Raw genomic sequence first — 17,314 nt, 5'->3', positions numbered from 1 at the left:
CCCTTCTGCCACATTTACAGAGTTAGGTATTAGTATTGTCTCTGAAAGGATACAGCACAGCTCTGAATCGGACAAAAAAAAACACCTTTGTATAATAATACAGTAGAACTTAAATTATCCAAACTAATTGGGATCGAGGGTAGTTCAGATGTATGTATTAAATTGCATGTGTATTTTTCTTGTTTATTTATAATATTTACAATACATTTAGTTTTTATGGCTAATATACTGTCAGTTATTATTTTCCGTTCCCATAGATCACTTTTGGATTATTTTCTTTTCGGATAATTGTCGTTTGGATTAGTAGTCTTTAAAAAACACAAGGGTGCTACAAAGTTAGTCATATCTCATAAGAGAGAGGAGATCTAGTATATATGTGAAGATGCATGGTCATGTACTATTTCTGGGGCTTGGTCACAGCTTCTGACACACTGTTTCCGTGTCTTTCACACCCCCATTCAGGGCCATCTTAACATACAGGCACACTGGGCAGCTGTCCAGGGCCTCCGAGCAGGGGCAGGTGGTGGTCACACAATCAGAGCTGCAAGGCAGCATTCTCTACCTGTATCCAAGCCTGCAGTCAGTCAGGGAATGGCTGTCAGCATGTTGATTGGTGAAAGGCTGGAGCTATCCACCAATCAGACTGCTGTCAGTCAATCACTGTATGGAAACATGTGGAGAGACCGCAGGAGGGGCATGTTATGATTTTTTTTTATTAGTTCCCATGAATGGGTATGTAGGGGCCTCATTGCATTGATTTGCCGAGGGCCTATAATACTGTTAAGACGGTCATGCCCCTAATACCACTTTTTGAATGAGGCATGCACCATGGCATTATACAAAGCACTGGGGGGCTGCATGAATACCTCCCAACCTTCCGGCCCAATGGGAACAAAAATGTCCCTACAAAGCCCCAGAAATGGGACTGTCCCATCTATATTGGCACAGTTGGCAGTTATGGTAAATATGCTGTATTTATTGAAATTTACAGGAGCCATGTGAAAGTCAATTGAATACTCTTTTCTAGGTAGAAACTATCTTAAATGAAATGAGAGACATTACCGTAATTTGAAAGCTTTTTTTTACTAATCTAGAATTTGTTTCCAGACTGGGGAATGTTTTGGTGTTGCTTAAATTCTTGCTACATCTTCAGAATGCAGTAGGAAATAATTGTGTATGGTAATTATGGTAATTTATAGCTATATGAAAAGACCAGACTATTTATAGGGACAATAAGCGTTTTCTGTGGAAGAGCGCTTTACTGGACTGAAGTATTAAGTGGCTGTATTGAGCTCCAGTTTTGCGTCCTGATTTAAGGACTGACTTACAGTATAAAGCTGGAATAAATGGCTCATTCTGACCATCTTGTTTTATTATTTCCCAATAACGACTTCATCTGTTTCTCAGTGAGTTATTGCTACAATAACACACTCTGTGGTGTGTAATTATTACAGAATGGAGCTCTTTGCGGCATTGAGTGATATTGCTAACCCTGCAATCATGCTGTGTAATTATTGGCCAATCATCACTGACCCAGGATTTTATGACAGCAGAGCTCTTCTTATTGGTCAGCTGCTTGCGAACATTGTTGAATTTGAAAGAGTTAATGGAGATTACAAGCATCCCTCTTCTGCCGTCAGGAGATTGCAGTTATTAGCATTTTAGGTTTTTCAAATGCAGAGAGACTGGAAAGTATTACTGGAACACATGACTAAGTTATAGCACATATTGCTGTGAGTAATACACTGCCGTCCTTAATGCTGGCCATACATCGGACGATCAGCATCCGATCCGAGTCGTCTCTTCCCTTCAACCTTCCTGGGGAAGCTCCCTGACCATCCTGGCCTCATGCGTGACAAACAATGTGCTAGTGACCTGTCGTTAAACCATCGTCTGCCTCACAAACAACAAAAAAATTCCAGTGAAATGCCACTCAAAATCGTATGATGCATCGTACGTGCCTAAAACATGTGCATCAGAGGATGCGACATTCGACCATGCATTGCATCGTAATCATACACAAAGCATGTATGATGTGCACACGATGCAGCTTATGAGGTGCTGATATTGTGTATTTGTACACGATATTGACCTATTGTATGGCCAGCATTACTCTTACAAGACTTTGACTTGTTGGAGAACAAAAACAATGCTCGATGTCATAGATATAGCAGAATATATTGTGCATTGTTCTACTGTCATTTTATATGTTTCTCATGTCTTCCAGTGGGTTGGGTATGGGTGACCGGCGTTTGAGATCCCGACGGTCACCATACCGACGCCGTGTTTAGAATGTTGGCGGGGCAGGGGAGCGAGCGCAACAAAGACCCTTGCGGGCTTGCTGCGCTGCCACGCTGCGGGCTCGGTGGCAAACTATGCTCGCCACGGGTTCTATTCCCACTCTGTGGGTGTCGTGGACACTCACGAGTGGGAATAGTCTCTGTTAGTCGGCATGCCAACTGCTGGTATTTTGAGGGGTCGAGATGAAGGCGTTGGTATTGTGACCGCTGGTCTCATAACTACATCCTCTTCCAGTACCCATTCTGGTATAGTCTATGCTTACATACTGTATGGGTGCAACTATATTGTATAGGAAATTAGTATATACAGTAGATTTGCACCACCCACATTGTTTCCCCTTTGCTGAGTGTCCCCTTCATTTTTTTGACATAGTAAATGACAGTTTCTGGAGGTTAGCTGGGTATATGTCCTATACATATATTAATGCTGTACTCTGCAGCACATTTCATACTTACCCTTATGGATAAGATTTTATCTCAATGGTACAGCATGGGTAGAGGTTGTGGCCAAACTATTGTGGACTGTAGTAAAGCCAGAATAATGTTTCACATGATTATCCCGGATATGTACTAAATGTATCGCACAGGGTACAATAAATGCTGTCCATGTGAGTTACATTTCCAACACATTGGAGGAGCCTTTCACATCCTTGAAGACTCCTCCTGAGAGACATGCACACAGTGTCAGGTTCCAGAGCCGGATGGAGGCAGCGAGAGCGGAATCATAAGGTTTCTTTCCTGATATGCCATCTGAGGATGATGTAAACCAATGGCACCAGCTTTTCAGAGTTTGGTACACAGGTGTAAGACTGTAGTCCCCATTGGTAATAATGGGGATTGATATCTGTAGCGGTAGTTAGCCTTTTGCAAAAGATGTGTGTTATTTAGCGTCAGGGCCGTCTTAACAGCATTGTAGGTCCTGGGGAAGACAATGCACTGTGGCCCTACACACCCATTGATGGGAAAAACATTAAATACAGTGAATGGCTGTCAGCACTCTGATTGGTGCATACAGATGTGTTCTCATACAGCATTGCTGCAGTCACGTCAAACAGCCCATTTTGACGCGCAAGGTCCAGTGAGACTCTGCTAGCGTTGGGCATCTTTTTGCTGAAAATGCATCTTAGGACGCACCAGGAGACTGTGCTGATTAATTTGATATGTGACAATTGTATACTGATGTGCGACTGGGTCTCTGAATCTATATAAGAAATGCTACAATGTAGCAGCCACATTTTCTACCAATACAAGTACCGTTGCACTGCGTATACAGGCTCAGTCATACACAATATACAACTGTGGCATACTGTATCAAATTAATCTGCACAGTCTCTGGGTGCGACCTTGAAACATTTTGGTAAAAAAAAAAGACATCCGCTACTAGCAGAGTTGCACGGGACCCGATGACTTACCCACGCCACTCATCTCTCTCTCCATGGCGTATTGAGGCTAGATGTATGAGGACACATCTGTACATTCAGTCATTTACTGTCTGTCTGCAGACTGTGTGGCAGGTAGAGAAAACTGCAGGGCCGCACTGATTACATGTAATTCACAATCGGAGATGCCAGGCAGCATTCCCTAAATGTCTGCCAAGAAGGTCCGAAGACAACTTCCCTATCCCTGACCCATCTAGCCCTTGTTTGAAGGGCCCTGGGCAATTGTCCAGTTTGTCTATATGTTAAGATGGCTCTATTTAGCGGTGATACCACAGTTTCTGCATAATTTTGTGAAATACCGGCTAAAGAAAAAAGCCCTAATCCTTGCACTGTAACTCACAATACTGTCTTCTTTAAATCTCAATCCTTTAATGAAATCAAATTGTTAATTATATATGTGCTGCTTAAATCTGAAGCTATGGAATATGTATCTACAGTTGTCTTGCCTCCTGTTCTCATACTTTTTTCTCTCCACCTCCACCTCTTATCTATAGCCAGATTAAGGGTGAAATCACAGGGGATACTGTACCCCAGGCTTCCCTCTATTAGACAGGCTGATGTGATCGCAGCGGCTGAGTAAGTCCTGGGCTGCGCAGAGACTGCACAAAATCATTTTGTGGAGTTCTGCTACACAAGCAATCGCACACTTGCACAGCGAAAATACCCTCCCCCTGTAGGCGGCGACTATCTGATCGCAGGACTGAAGAAATTGCTGCCCAGTGTTCAGGTCTGAATGATCCCCTATATCATTAACAAATCCCATTCAAATGCCCTTATTTATCAATGAATGATAAATTTCACTGTGAGTGATAAATTGCACCAGCCAATCAGCTTCTAACTGCCATGTTACAGGCTGTGTTTGAAAAATGACATTTAGGAGCGGATTGGCTGGTGCAATTTATCACTCACAGTGAAATTTATCACTCATTGATAAATAAGGGCAAAAGTTCCTTACAACATGAATTGTAACATTACTCCAGCTGTAATGTTAGATGGTATGAACGAACTTTTACCGCTTACTTTGATTCTGGTACCAACAGCTTTTTTTCTTATGAAGGAACCCGAAGACATCAATGACATCTATTTTTACTTCATATACAAGTATTTTATTATATTTTTACCATGTCAGTATCATTGTTTTGTGCTCATGAAACTTTGGTGAAATGAAAACCATTAAAAGCAAAAGCAACTGCCCTCATTCCGAGTTGATTGCACGTAGCAACTTTTTGCTGCTCGTGCGATCAACTTGATGCCGCCTATGGAGGAGTGTATTTTAGCATAGCAGGGCTGCGATCGCTTGTGCAGCCCTGCTACGCTAAAAAAGTTTCCTGCAAAACAAGACCAGTGTCAGACTTACTTACCCTGTGCGACGGATCCAGCGGCGAAGGTCCCGGAATTGACGTCAGACATCCGCCCTCCAAACGCCTGGACACGCCTGCGTTCGGATCTCCACGCCCGGAAAATGGTGAGTATCCGCCCTGAAACGCCCCCCCACTGTCAATCTTCTTGCGATCGCGCTTGCGATCACTTTCTTCTCTCTTCCTGTCGTTGTCAGACGACGGCTGTCGCTAGGCAACGCCGCACGTGCGCATTGCGGGTGGCGTGCATGCGCAGTTCCGACCCGTTCGCACCGCAGCGAAGAACCACTGCGTGCGAACGGGTCGGAATGACCCCCTATGATGTTGCAGTTTACAAAACATTTACCAAGGAAACGCAATGAAACCATTGCACATGCATATAATAAAGTACATTCTGTATGTGCTGGATGGAAAGGAACATTTGCATGTACAGTAGAACACAGAATATTCACAAATCTGTCAGAAAGGTTTTTTTATTAGACTCTTGAGTCTTTAGAAGTAATTTATTGTTAGATTCCTGTGTCAGCGATTTGTGACACTGGAGAAGTCATTGTTTTTACACTGCCTTGAGCATAAAAAAATGTAAAATGCATGATATACGGAGCAGGAATTTAAAGTCTTCCACTGTGTGCCACACGCATACACTGCTCACTCTATGAAAGGAATGTATATGATTTACTTTATGATCCATCTTACCCAGTACACAACTGTCTGCTCGTGGTCCTGACACTCATTTTCTAATTGCAGTTAATTGCTTTGAACTAAGGGCGTAATTCAGCATGCAACTCTGCTGCGGCAGCATTCGCATGCTGATACCCTGTGCAGTATGCGCACGTGCAGAAGCCGCACTACGCATGTGCACACGGTGAGATGCGACGGCATCTCACATGTACGAAGACCTCTGCCTGATTGACAGGCAGAGGTGTTCGCGAGGCGGAAAGGGGGCGTTGCGTTTTTCTGGGCGGTATTTAGCTGTTTGGGGGGCACAGTAAGTACAACGCAGGCGTGTCCGGACCATTTTTGGGGTGGGCCGTTGCGGCTGCGTGACATCACACACAGCCGCTGCGACCCAAATGATGGCAGGTTGCCGTCTGCCTTAGCAGCTAGGCTGCATAGGCGTAGGCAGATGGCAACCCTAAACATGCAAGAGCATCGCCGTTGTGCGATACGCTCGCATATTTGCGGGGGGGGGGCATGTCAGTGTACTGGGTTGTAGATGTGCAATTTTTCACACATCTACAATCCATGCTGAATTAGGCCCCAAGTAAAACTGTTGAACACCTATTGGAATAGGTAAGTGTGTTCAATGCAGGATACTGTATGCTGTAAAAGGTTATGGAGGAGTAGGAAGAGTGGAAACAGGGGCTAAATCGGTGGTGGGCGCTGACTGCACCGCCGTTACTCTTTGTATGCAATGGCAGTGCGGAAAATATTAAAAAGCTGCAGGAGGCATCTTGAGGAAAAGTCGCCCACTGCTGACTTCTGTGATCCGCTGCTGGATACAAGGATGCAGCAGCGGATCATCTACAGACATCTGAGTAACCTGCAGGTTTACTCAGGATGTCAGGTAAAATCACACTAGTGAGACTGCATCCACGGACGCAGGCACCAGCTTCAGCTCGCCCAGAAAATGGGGCCAACGTGCCTGTCCCCAAATGGGAGCAGCATGACAATCATATTGCAGCTTTTGGCTCTCTGCGAGCAACATTGCAGCCCCAGATCTGCACATACGCAGTGCGGTTCTTGCACATGCGCAAATCTAAAAACATCAGCCATGTAATTTGTCTGTGTATTTCTTACTACTTCATTTTGTTTATTTGCCTTGGACCCTCATTCTCTAACATCTATCAAAGTCCCTTCATATCACAACCCTTCATCCATATTTCTCCTCAGTACCTCCTCCCCTCTAATCAATACTCATTAGGTTTTTCCATTCTTTATTCCAAAACTGCCATCATCTCAGTACAATATAAGACCTCTGAAATGTTAAAATCATCTTCATTAGCTAGTAATTATTCTACAAGCTGGTGATACAGTATGTCACCAAATAAAAGAACGGGAGATGTATGAAACCTTAGAGAGAGATGTGCAGTACTAACAGGAAAATGCTGTAAAAAAACAGTTTTCAGGGTTTTCCAGCATTGTCTGTATGCACTAAGCCCTGGACGCTGGGGCATCAGTGTGGAGGGTAACACCAGCAAAAGTTGGGATGTATTGAGTAAAGTTGGTACATCCTGCCCGTTGTCATTGTACATGCTGTTTGCAAAATGACAGGAGCTGATTGGTTGGTACTTTACTTCTCTCAAAGGTTTGATACAGCTCCCCCCCCCCCCCCCTTCCCCATGATATTTCAAATACTGAGCTGTTAATCTTTCCATTAGCTACCTACCTGACATGTCTGTTTCTGTTGACAATCTGTATTACTGTCATTAATTTTGAAATCAACAAAGTGGCCCACAGCTCTGGACATTGGGGACAACAAATAAATGGGGCATACACAATGTAGCCAACATAAATTCATTCATTAAAACAAAGGGCAGAGGTGGTTTAGGATGGAAAACCAGCCCGGGAAATATATGGAAGCAGCCCTAATGGCTGGGTGCAGTCTGATGTGGGGGTGGGGTTTGTTGAGGGGGGGCGGGATCCCTCCTCATAGGGCCTGATTGTACGCAATATCAGCCTTCCTTGTGTCTTTTGCTGCAGTTGTGTCTGAGACTAGGGGGGATTGGGAACTAAAAGTGACCATGTAAGATTTTGTAGAAGTGTCCCGACATGGGCAGTACAAAAGGTATAACATACTGTGTAGCCATGGCAGCATCACTGGATGGCAGAGATGCTGTACTGCAGAGACTGAATAACAGAATAAAGGGGGACAATGCAGTGTACTGAGGGGGTAATTCAGACCAGATTGCTGCTGTGCGTTTTCGCACAGTGGGCGATCAGGCACAAACTGCGCATGTGCATGCACCGCAATGCGCAGGCGCGACGCACGGGTATAAAGGGGATCGCCACTCAGCCATGGGTTTGTGCGATGGATCCGTTCACACGTGCGATTGCAAGGAGATTGACAGGAAGAGGGCGTTTGTGGGTGTCAACTGACTGTTTTCAGGGAGTGTCTGGAAAAACGCAGGCGTGTCCATGTGTTAGCAGGGAGGGTTCCTGACGTCAATTCCGGTCCTGGACAGGCTGAAGTGATCGCAGCGGCTGAGTAAGTCCTGGGCTGCGCAGAGACTGAACAAAATCTATTTGTACAGCTCTGCTACACATGCCTTCGCACACTTGCACAGCTAAAATACACTCCCTCTGTAGGCGGCGGCTATCTGATCGCAGAAGTGCAAAAATCGCTTGCTAGCGAACAGGCCTGAATTAGGCCCTGAGTGCGGTGGGCTGCCTGACATGTGGCGCAGTTGCCCTAAAGGCGCACCTGACCGCATCCCCATTGTGACTACAATGTGGATGCGCTCAACGCCGCTGGAAGCCGCCAGTATGATGGGAAGGTTGTGTCTGGTAAGTTGACTCTACCGTGATGGGAAACACAGCGGCTTTCCCAGCCCGCTCACAGCGGCGCGCCGCTCTCAGCCTGTGCGTTCCAACTTACTTCCTGGCTATGCGTTCCAAGCCTCGCACTGCGCACCCGGAATCATGTGGTTATGTGATCTTGCTTCCTGCTAGCTAGATACCGGGACACGTGTGTCGCAGGCAGCAGCGTGCACACCGACAGCAAAGCGGCTACAGCGGGTTATACGTGATACTGCAAGGTACACTCAGCTGTATACTGTCCTGCTACTTCAACACACACAACAGGCAGACAACTTTTCTCTGCATTTTATATTACTAATATGACATATGTGCCACAGTTAGATCTGCATGGAGGTTGACCAGGACAATTACCAATGACTGGGCCATAACTGGGCTCAGAACATTTTATATTTTTATTAAACATTTAGGGGCTGATTCTGTGGTCACTGCTGCTTCTTTTGTCATAGCCATGTCTGCGTGTCATTAAAACCGAGAGGCCAACTTGCAGCTTCTAGCATCAGTGCAGTTCCGTCTCAGTGCGTCTTTAGTTCCCCATCGAGACTGTCATCAGCCCTACAGCAGGTGCATATTCTCTGTCCCAAGTACTGTATGGCCTCATGTGTGAGTGGTTTTGACACTGACAGGATCAGGCCCACATCTGTTTTGCCACCCCCCTGTCACCTCCAAGGAATGCCCTCAGATTTTCATAGACCCTGTTCTGCACCTCTGAACGCTAAGAATAAGGACGCTTGTGCTGTCCAACTGGAACGTATGCGCTGTGTGACTGGGACGTGTGCCCTGTGTGAGACATGCGCTGTGTGACTGGGATGTGTGCCCTGTGTGAGACATGCGCTGTGTGACTGGGACGTGTGCCCTGTGTGAGACATGCGCTGTGTGACTGGGACGTGTGCCCTGTGTGAGACATGCCATGTGTGACTGGGACGTGTGCCCTGTGTGAGACATGCCATGTGTGACTGGGACGTGTGCCCTGTGTGAGACATGCGCTGTGTGACTGGGACGTATGCCCTGTGTGAGATATGCGCTGTGTGACTGGGACGTGTGCCCTGCGTGATTGAGACATGCGCTGTGTGATTGGGACGTGTGCCCTGTGTGAGACATGCGCTGTGTGACTGGGACGTGTGCCCTGTGTGAGATATGCGCTGTGTGACTGGGACGTGTGCCCTGCGTGATTGAGACATGCGCTGTGTGATTGGGACGTGTGCCCTGTGTGATTGAGACATGCGCTGTGTGATTGGGACGTGTGCCCTGTGTGAGTGAGACATGCACTGTGTGACTGGGATGTGTGCCCTGTGTGAGTGAGACATGCGCTGTGTGAGTGAGACATATGCCCTGTGTGAGTGAGACATGCGCTGTGTGACGGAGACACGTGCGCTGTATCACTGAGACATGTGGGACTCTGCTGTAATGTGAAAAAAGGGGACTCTACCTGGTGTAATGTGTAAAAGGGGCTCTGCCTGGTATAGTGGCACTACTGTGCAGCATAATTTGAATAATGGAGATTATATATATTGGTAGATGCTCAATTAGCTTAGTGATATCATTCAGGTGCTCGAAAGGGAGGGGTATTTCTAAGCAAGAAAAAAAGGCATTTGTTTCCCCCAGCACCCTGAATGATAACCGTAACCAGATATAAATTCCACATAATAATAGAATTCAGAGATCTTCGTTACACATATTTGCGCAAATGTGTGAATAAGCCCCAAAGCCGCATTAAGGCGTCTCTGTATATTTGGGGTCCCTAGCGCTATATCTAGGTGCAGGGTGTGGCACCCCAAAGCGCCAACATAAGCCAGAAAGCCCAGCGTAGCATACCAGTGAAAAAACTATAGTGTTAAGAAATTAGTATTTAGGAAGCCGAAGCTATAGAGAAAGTGATACAAAAATGAAATGCAATTAAAATAGAGAAATAGTGTTAAAAAATTAATAAGTGAAAAGTGTTAGTAGAATGTAAAGGTATGCCACACTAAGGCCATCCAGCTCAGCCAGTCCAGAGGCACCACACCTCACACCTCCATTACCCCAATCTGGGTCTAAGATTAACCAGCAAGGAGCCACATGATAATGGCTCCTTACTACAATATGTCTAAGCTAAGAGCTACCCACCTCGGAGCAACCCCATAATGCTCCATGTGGCATGTCAGGGCCTGCACCTCCTCCTAATGCAGGAACCTCTCTAATGGAGATTACTGTGCAGTGCAATGTGAATTGGTATTATTTTGTGGTCACTTCCCTTCCTCATGAAGACATGCCCCTATATTTTTGACGCGCGCTGGCCCTGTTTTCATTAAGGGGGGGGGGGGGGGCGCCGATGCTGTTTCTTGCACACAGCACTAAAATGTCTAGTTAAGGCACTGATGTGGGGGATGGGGCAACAGGACAACAACAAAAAACAGACGCATCGGCCTACCAGTAATCTTCCTGGTGAGCCCTAGGACCAACCCGCCCCTGACAAAAGGTACTGAGGTCCCCGCTCATGAGTTAATAACACTTTATTGGCTTAATACTTTTTGTTAATGTTAATTATCATAGTTCTTGTCAATTTGATCTAAAGTTTAGTGAATGGCTAAGAGATTACAGATGTGAGTAACCCTATTACTACTCAGTAAAGTACACTGGATACAAACATATACTGTAACTGTCCACAAAGTAATAGCTTGAGTGTTGAATGAGAGTAGTACTAGTATCTGTTACTAATTTTACCATACATGTGGGTAGCTACTAGCTACATGTCAATGTCTTGTATAAACACAAAATGTACAGATATGTCCACTTGCGTCTTTGATGGCATGCGAATTGGGATGCACGCCGTGGCAAAGAAGCAGGAGGACACCTCTCTATGGCGGATACTGGTCTGAGGTCATCCTGACAAAATAACACATCCTTCATAAGTCCAGAGTCAGTATGTGCTTCTACTACACAGCTTTGGTGTCATAAAAGGTTTTCCCAAGAGCATATATACGCACATATTCATTTTTTTTTCTAAGTAAACATTTGTGTAAATCATTGATAGCTGTTCATGAAATCTACTGCAGAGATTACATTACATTTAATTATGGGATGATAATGTGCATAGAGATATAGAAATTATTCTAAGATTGAAAATTCAGACCAACTTAAAAAAAAATCAATATGGAATGTTTCAAAGGCAGACTGTATCAACATGGATATGTATATATGTTGTTGTGCTGTATGTAGTGACTGTTGTAACTGACAAATCATGTTACTGTACTTGAACACTTTTTTTCCCCCTTTACTGCAGGGGTGGCAAAAATGAGCCTGAGCCCGAACAACCCACTCCACGAAAAGTGTCCATCAGAAGGATTCACTCAGTGAGTGAGTTTGACCCAGATGTCCTGGACAGCATGCATTCCTTGGGCTGCTTCAGGGATAAAACCAAATTAAAACAAGAGTTGCAGAATGAAGAGTGAGTATTAATGGGTCTGGGCACAGGGGCATTTATTTTGCAGGGTAGGAAGTAACGAATGTGATAGTAACAGACAAAAAAAAATTCCAATTGCTACTGTAAGTTACGTAAGAGAATGCTGAGAATGACGTAGGTTACCTCAGGATAATCCCGCAAAGCACGATGTGGGTTAATCTTGTGGGTGAGAATGCTGCAGATGTGAATGATGTGAGGAACAGACATAAGAGAGGGCTGAATTCTCAGAGGGAATATTGGAAATAAATAACATGAAGAACAGGGGTCACAATAATAGAAGGTTGTTGGTTGACCTTTTGTAGCTGGTGTAATAAAATGCTGGCAATGAGCTAAGGGTTCTCTGATATATGCTGCTTTTATATGGGATTTGAGAGTACTGATAATAGATAAAGACACAGTAGAGCATAGTACTCTATAATATTAAATGAACAAGCCAGGGATGTGGTGCACCTTACAAATACTAAAGCATTCCTGGGTACAGCCCTGTTATCTGTATGTGCTACAAATTGTCTGCTGCCTTGGACGACTCTTTAGTGGAATATTGAATGGAAAAAGTTGGTCACCCCCGGGTGTCACTCTTCAAGGGGTGACACCAAAATGTGGTGGGCATGCCCCCATAGTGATGTCAGCGGGGGACTTCCTGGGAGGCTATTCCTCTTCCCACCAGGCCATGCCCCCTATTTGGCTATTGGTAGCAGCCAGTGGGTATCACCGCCCCCGGTGCTGCCGCTGGTCAACATATCTAAATATAAAATAATGGAGATTGTGGGAGGGTGGAGAAGATGGTGCTAGCGTGGATGAGGGTGGGGAGAATAAATGTGTGATAGCCAATATACTTAGCTTGTAGTTAGTGGATCAAGATGGTTGTCCAAGAATATTCCACTTCAGACAGTAGGTTAGGCACTCAAGGGTATATGAAAAACATAACATAGGACACACAATGGGGGTAATTCCAAGTTGATCGCAGCAGGAATTTTTTTAGCAGTTGGGCAAAACCATGTGCACTGCAGGGGAGGCAGATATAACATGTTCAGAGAGAGTTAGATTTGGGTGTGGTGAGTTCAATCTGCAATCTAAATTGCAGTGTAAAAATAAAGCAGCCAGTATTTACCCTGCACAAAAACAATATAACCCACCCAAATCTAACTCTTATGCTGGACTCCCCAGGCGCTACTCTTATGCTGGACTCCCCAGGCGCTCTCCCCGCTCTGGCGGGGGAGGCTCCCGGGGGCCTGTGGTGGTGTCGACGCGGGGCCAGAGGGGGGGGGGGTGATGTTTGGAGGCGGAGGTCAACGGGTTCTCCCGGTGGGCGGGGCCAGTGGGGGCCGGGGCGGCACTTTGGCTCGCCGTGCACCGCAAGAGGGAATGGGGGTTCTTAGGATGGCTAGTGCCGGTCCCCGGCGGGGCCGGCCTGGGCGGCGCGCCGGCGCGGTTGGGCCCATCCCTGCTTCGGACACAGGGGCCGGGGGGACCTCTGGAGCTACGGCTGCGGCTCCGGGTCCCTCTGCCGTTTCGACGGCACTGTTGGCCATGACGGCGGCATTCACGCCGCTTTTGACGACTTTGTCCCCGGGTGGCATTTCCTTGGTTCCCGCTTCGGTCGAAGCGGCCGTTCTCCCGGGGTGTTTCTGACCCTGCCATGGCACAGTTCCTACAGGCGTGTCGCAGTCTGGGCTCCGCCGCTGCGTAGCTGGGTAGCGCTACCCCTTCGCCCGCAGGGGCGTCTGCTTTCATTCCCGCCAGGGGGGCTTCGGCTCCAGGGGCGGTTGTCCCTTCTTTTTCAGGTGCGGATCCGGATAGCGATCAGGACGAAGAGCCGGTCGTAGCCGATGTTTCGCCTTCCGGAAGCGGGCCCGCCGGTGAGTGGGACGCCGATACTGTTGCTATGTCGCTGGGGTCCTCTTCTTCCTCGTGCGGCAGTACGTCGAGTAGATCTACTTCCTCTTCTTCGTCGTGCCAGTCTGCGGTTAGTAGCACCGCTAAGGCTAGGAAAAGGGCTATCAAGTACGCGCGGCGTGAGGCGCGGCACCGGGATAAGCGGTCTCGGAAGAGTAGTAGCAGTTCTCGCCGGGAAAGGAGGAGGCGTAATTTGCCGGGCGTGGTTCGCTGCGAGTACACTGCAGTCTTGCGGGGATTGCGGGAGAGTTGCAGGAGGAAGATTAGACGGGGGGAATACGTCGACCTTTTTACGTTGACAGAGGACACCAAGAGGGAAGGTAAGGAAGCACTCGCGAAGGGCGGTATTGGGGCGGAGGCCTTCCGTTCGTATGACAACTGATTGGCGGGTTTCTGTGTCTTCGCGTCGTGCTACTTGGAGGATCGCCCTGATGAACACATGAACGTCATCAGGTATATTCACCTCGTGCATGACATGCAGCGTCAGTCTAAGGACGATTCGTGGCTGCAGTACGACAAGCAGTTCCGTCAGAAGCACGATTACCTACACGTCATTGACTTCGGATGCAAAGGCGTGGAGGTATGGCTTAGGGTCACGCGAGCGCAGGATGTGAAGATGGTGGCAAAGGGGGCGTCGGTGGCGCAGACCGCAGCGGCGAGTCAGTTTCGACCAGCGGTCGAGGGTCTGCCGCGCCGCCCTTGGACCGCGGCCCGTTCTCCGCAGCAGACGCCGGCGAAGGGGAAGTGTTTCGCGTTCAACAATGCCACGTGCCCCCTTGGGCAACGGTGTCGTTTTCGACACCTTTGCTTGCGATGTAACGGATCCCACCCTGCTTCCAATTGCTTCCGCGGGGGGAGACCTGGTGCCAGGGCGGCCGCTGGCCCAACCGGAAAAGCAACGGGTGGGCTTGCCGCTAGTTAGGGCGCTGACCCCGGTTCGTTTGTGGGCCATGCTAAAATGGTTAGGATGGTACCCTTACACAGACGACGCAAGATTTCTGCGGGAGGGTTTTGCGTCGGGTTTTCGTTTGCCTGTGGTGGGATGTTTTAGTTCGGGCCGTCAGGAACCTGCAGTCTGCCCGGGATTTCCCTGACGTGCTTCGAGGTAAAGTGGAACAGGAGGTTCGCCTAGGGAGAATGGCGGGCCCCTTTGCGCTGCCGCCTATCGAGGATTTGATTATCTCCCCGTTGGGGGTGGTGCCCAAAAAGGCTCCGGGTAAGTTTCGGCTCATTCAGCATTTGTCATATCCATCCGGGTCCTCGGTGAATGATGCCATTTCGCCGGAATATTGTTCGGTGGTGTATCAGTCCTTTGAGGATGCTCTGGGCTTGGTCCGGGAGTGTGGCCCTTGGGCCCTCATGGCTAAGCTGGATGTTGAATCGGCTTTTCGCTTGCTCCCTTTGCACCCGGAGTCGTTTCGATTCATGGGTTTCCGCGTCGGGGGGGAATACTTCATTGACAAGTGTCTGCCGATGGGGTGTTCTGTTTCGTGTGCCTTTTTCGAAAAGTTCAGCACCTTTTTGCATTGGTGTGTGGAGTTTTCTTGCGGAGGTACCGGGATTGCACATTACCTGGATGATTTTTTGTGCATGGGGCCCGCGCATTCTCCTCGCTGTGGTTTCCTGCTGTTCTCGCTGCGTGCATTGCTTAGGCATTTTGGCATCCCGGTGGCTGAGGATAAGACGAAGGGGCCCCTCTCCTGCTTGTCCTTTTTGGGTATCGCGATCGATACGGTCGCGGGGGCGTGCCGGCTGCCTCAGGATAAGGTCGTGCAGCTGCGGGAGTCCATTGCGCAGTGCTCGGGACGAAGTAAGGTTACGTTGCGGGAGGCGCAATCCCTCTTAGGTCGGTTGAACTTTGCCTGTCGGGTGATCCCCATGGGCAGGGTTTTTTGCCGGAAGTTGGAACGGTCCACGGCTGGGGTGTCCAGGCTGCACCATTTTGTCAGTTTCTCGGCAGAGATTAGGCGGGACCTCACTATGTGGGTTTCGTTCCTGGCAGATTTCAATGGTGTGCGGATCTGGATGGCCCCGCTCGTTGACAGTTTCGATTTGCAGTTGTTTACAGATGCGGCGGGCTCATCGGGGTTCGGTTGTTATCTTGACGGGGCTTGGTGCGCGGCCTCTTGGCCGGAGTCTTGGTCGAGGGAGGGGCTGACCGGCGACCTGTTGTTGCTGGAGCTCTTTCCCATCATGGTGGCCTTGGAGGTTTGGGGGGAGCGACTGCGCGATCGCAGTATTCTCTTACGCTGCGATAACTTGGGGGTCGTGCACGCGGTTAACAACCAAAGGGCTAAGGCCCTGCGGGTCCTCCGAGTGTTGTCACGGCTCGTGCTAACCTGTTTGCGCTGCAATATTCTGTTTCGGGCGCAACACGTCCCGGGGTAGATAATGGGATCGCCGACGCATTGTCCAGGGGGCAGTGGGATAGGTTCCGTTTGTTGGCCCCGGAGGCTGATTCGGTAGGTTTGCCCTGCCCTTCTTATGATTGGCAGGTCATCATGGCGGATTGGAAGGGCTAGCAGAGCTGTCTTTGGCTCCGTCCACTCTCGCTGGATACCGCCGGGCCTGGAAGGAGTGGGAAGACTTTTCCCGTGACCAAGGGCCTAGAGGTAAGAGGGATCAGAGCTCGTTTCTAGACTTCGTTTGGCAACTCTTCGTAACGGGGAGATCGAGGGCCGTGGTTTCTCGGTACCTTGCCGGGATATCCTTTTATTCTAAATTGAAGGGTATGCCGGATTTTACGAAGGGTTTCCTACTGGCAAGGGCGCTTAGAGGTTGGGCGCGTTCGGCTCCGGTGCCTCCCAATGGCCGACGCCCTATTGATGCGTCCCTGCTTTCTTCCCTCTTAGCGGGGGTGGCGGACTCCCGTTTTGAAATTCTTATGTTTCGGCTGGCCTTTTCCATTGCGTTCCATGGTGCATTCAGGGTTTCTGAGCTGGTTGCGGCTTCTAAGAAAACCGAGGCCTTTATGCGGCGCGCGGATGTTATTGTGGGTGGGGGGGTCCATGCTGTGCAGGCTGCGCCGCTCCAAAACTGATCAGATGGGTAGAGGTCATTGGCTCACTTTGACACCATCGGGTGGTGGGGACTGTTGTCCGGTGGCATTGGCTGGTGGTATGCGGAGGTCAGGCCCTCGTCTGAAGGGTCTTGGCTCCTGCATTACCAAGGGTCGCCATTGACGAAGTACCAATTTACATGGATGATGCGGCGCTGCCTGTCCAGTTTGGGCCTCTCGCCTAGGGACTTTGGTTCCCATTCCTTTAGAATCGGGGCCGCCACTTCCGCAGCATCTGCAGGGCGCGCTGTGGACGAAATTAAGGCTTTGGGCCGCTGGAAGTC

At 48.5% G+C, this 17,314-nt stretch overlaps 1 protein-coding gene across 7 annotated transcripts in view; it reads left to right on the top strand.

Annotated features, from left to right (window-relative positions):
- The window catches only part of BRSK1 (BR serine/threonine kinase 1), a 662,917-nt gene that overhangs the window by 581,029 nt on the left and 64,574 nt on the right, over positions 1 to 17,314 (top strand). For all 7 annotated transcript variants that reach the window (XM_063942812.1, XM_063942813.1, XM_063942807.1 and 4 more), the window contains one exon: positions 11,897 to 12,061. In XM_063942812.1, coding sequence (XP_063798882.1) covers positions 11,897 to 12,061 — 165 coding nt within the window. The remainder of the gene's footprint in view (positions 1 to 11,896; positions 12,062 to 17,314) is intronic.

Source organism: Pseudophryne corroboree, chromosome 10 (assembly GCF_028390025.1).
Source record: "Pseudophryne corroboree isolate aPseCor3 chromosome 10, aPseCor3.hap2, whole genome shotgun sequence".
NCBI lineage: Eukaryota > Metazoa > Chordata > Amphibia > Anura > Myobatrachidae > Pseudophryne > Pseudophryne corroboree.
Note: the sequence above shows the minus strand (reverse complement) of the source record. Positions and strands in the feature narration are given on the sequence as shown.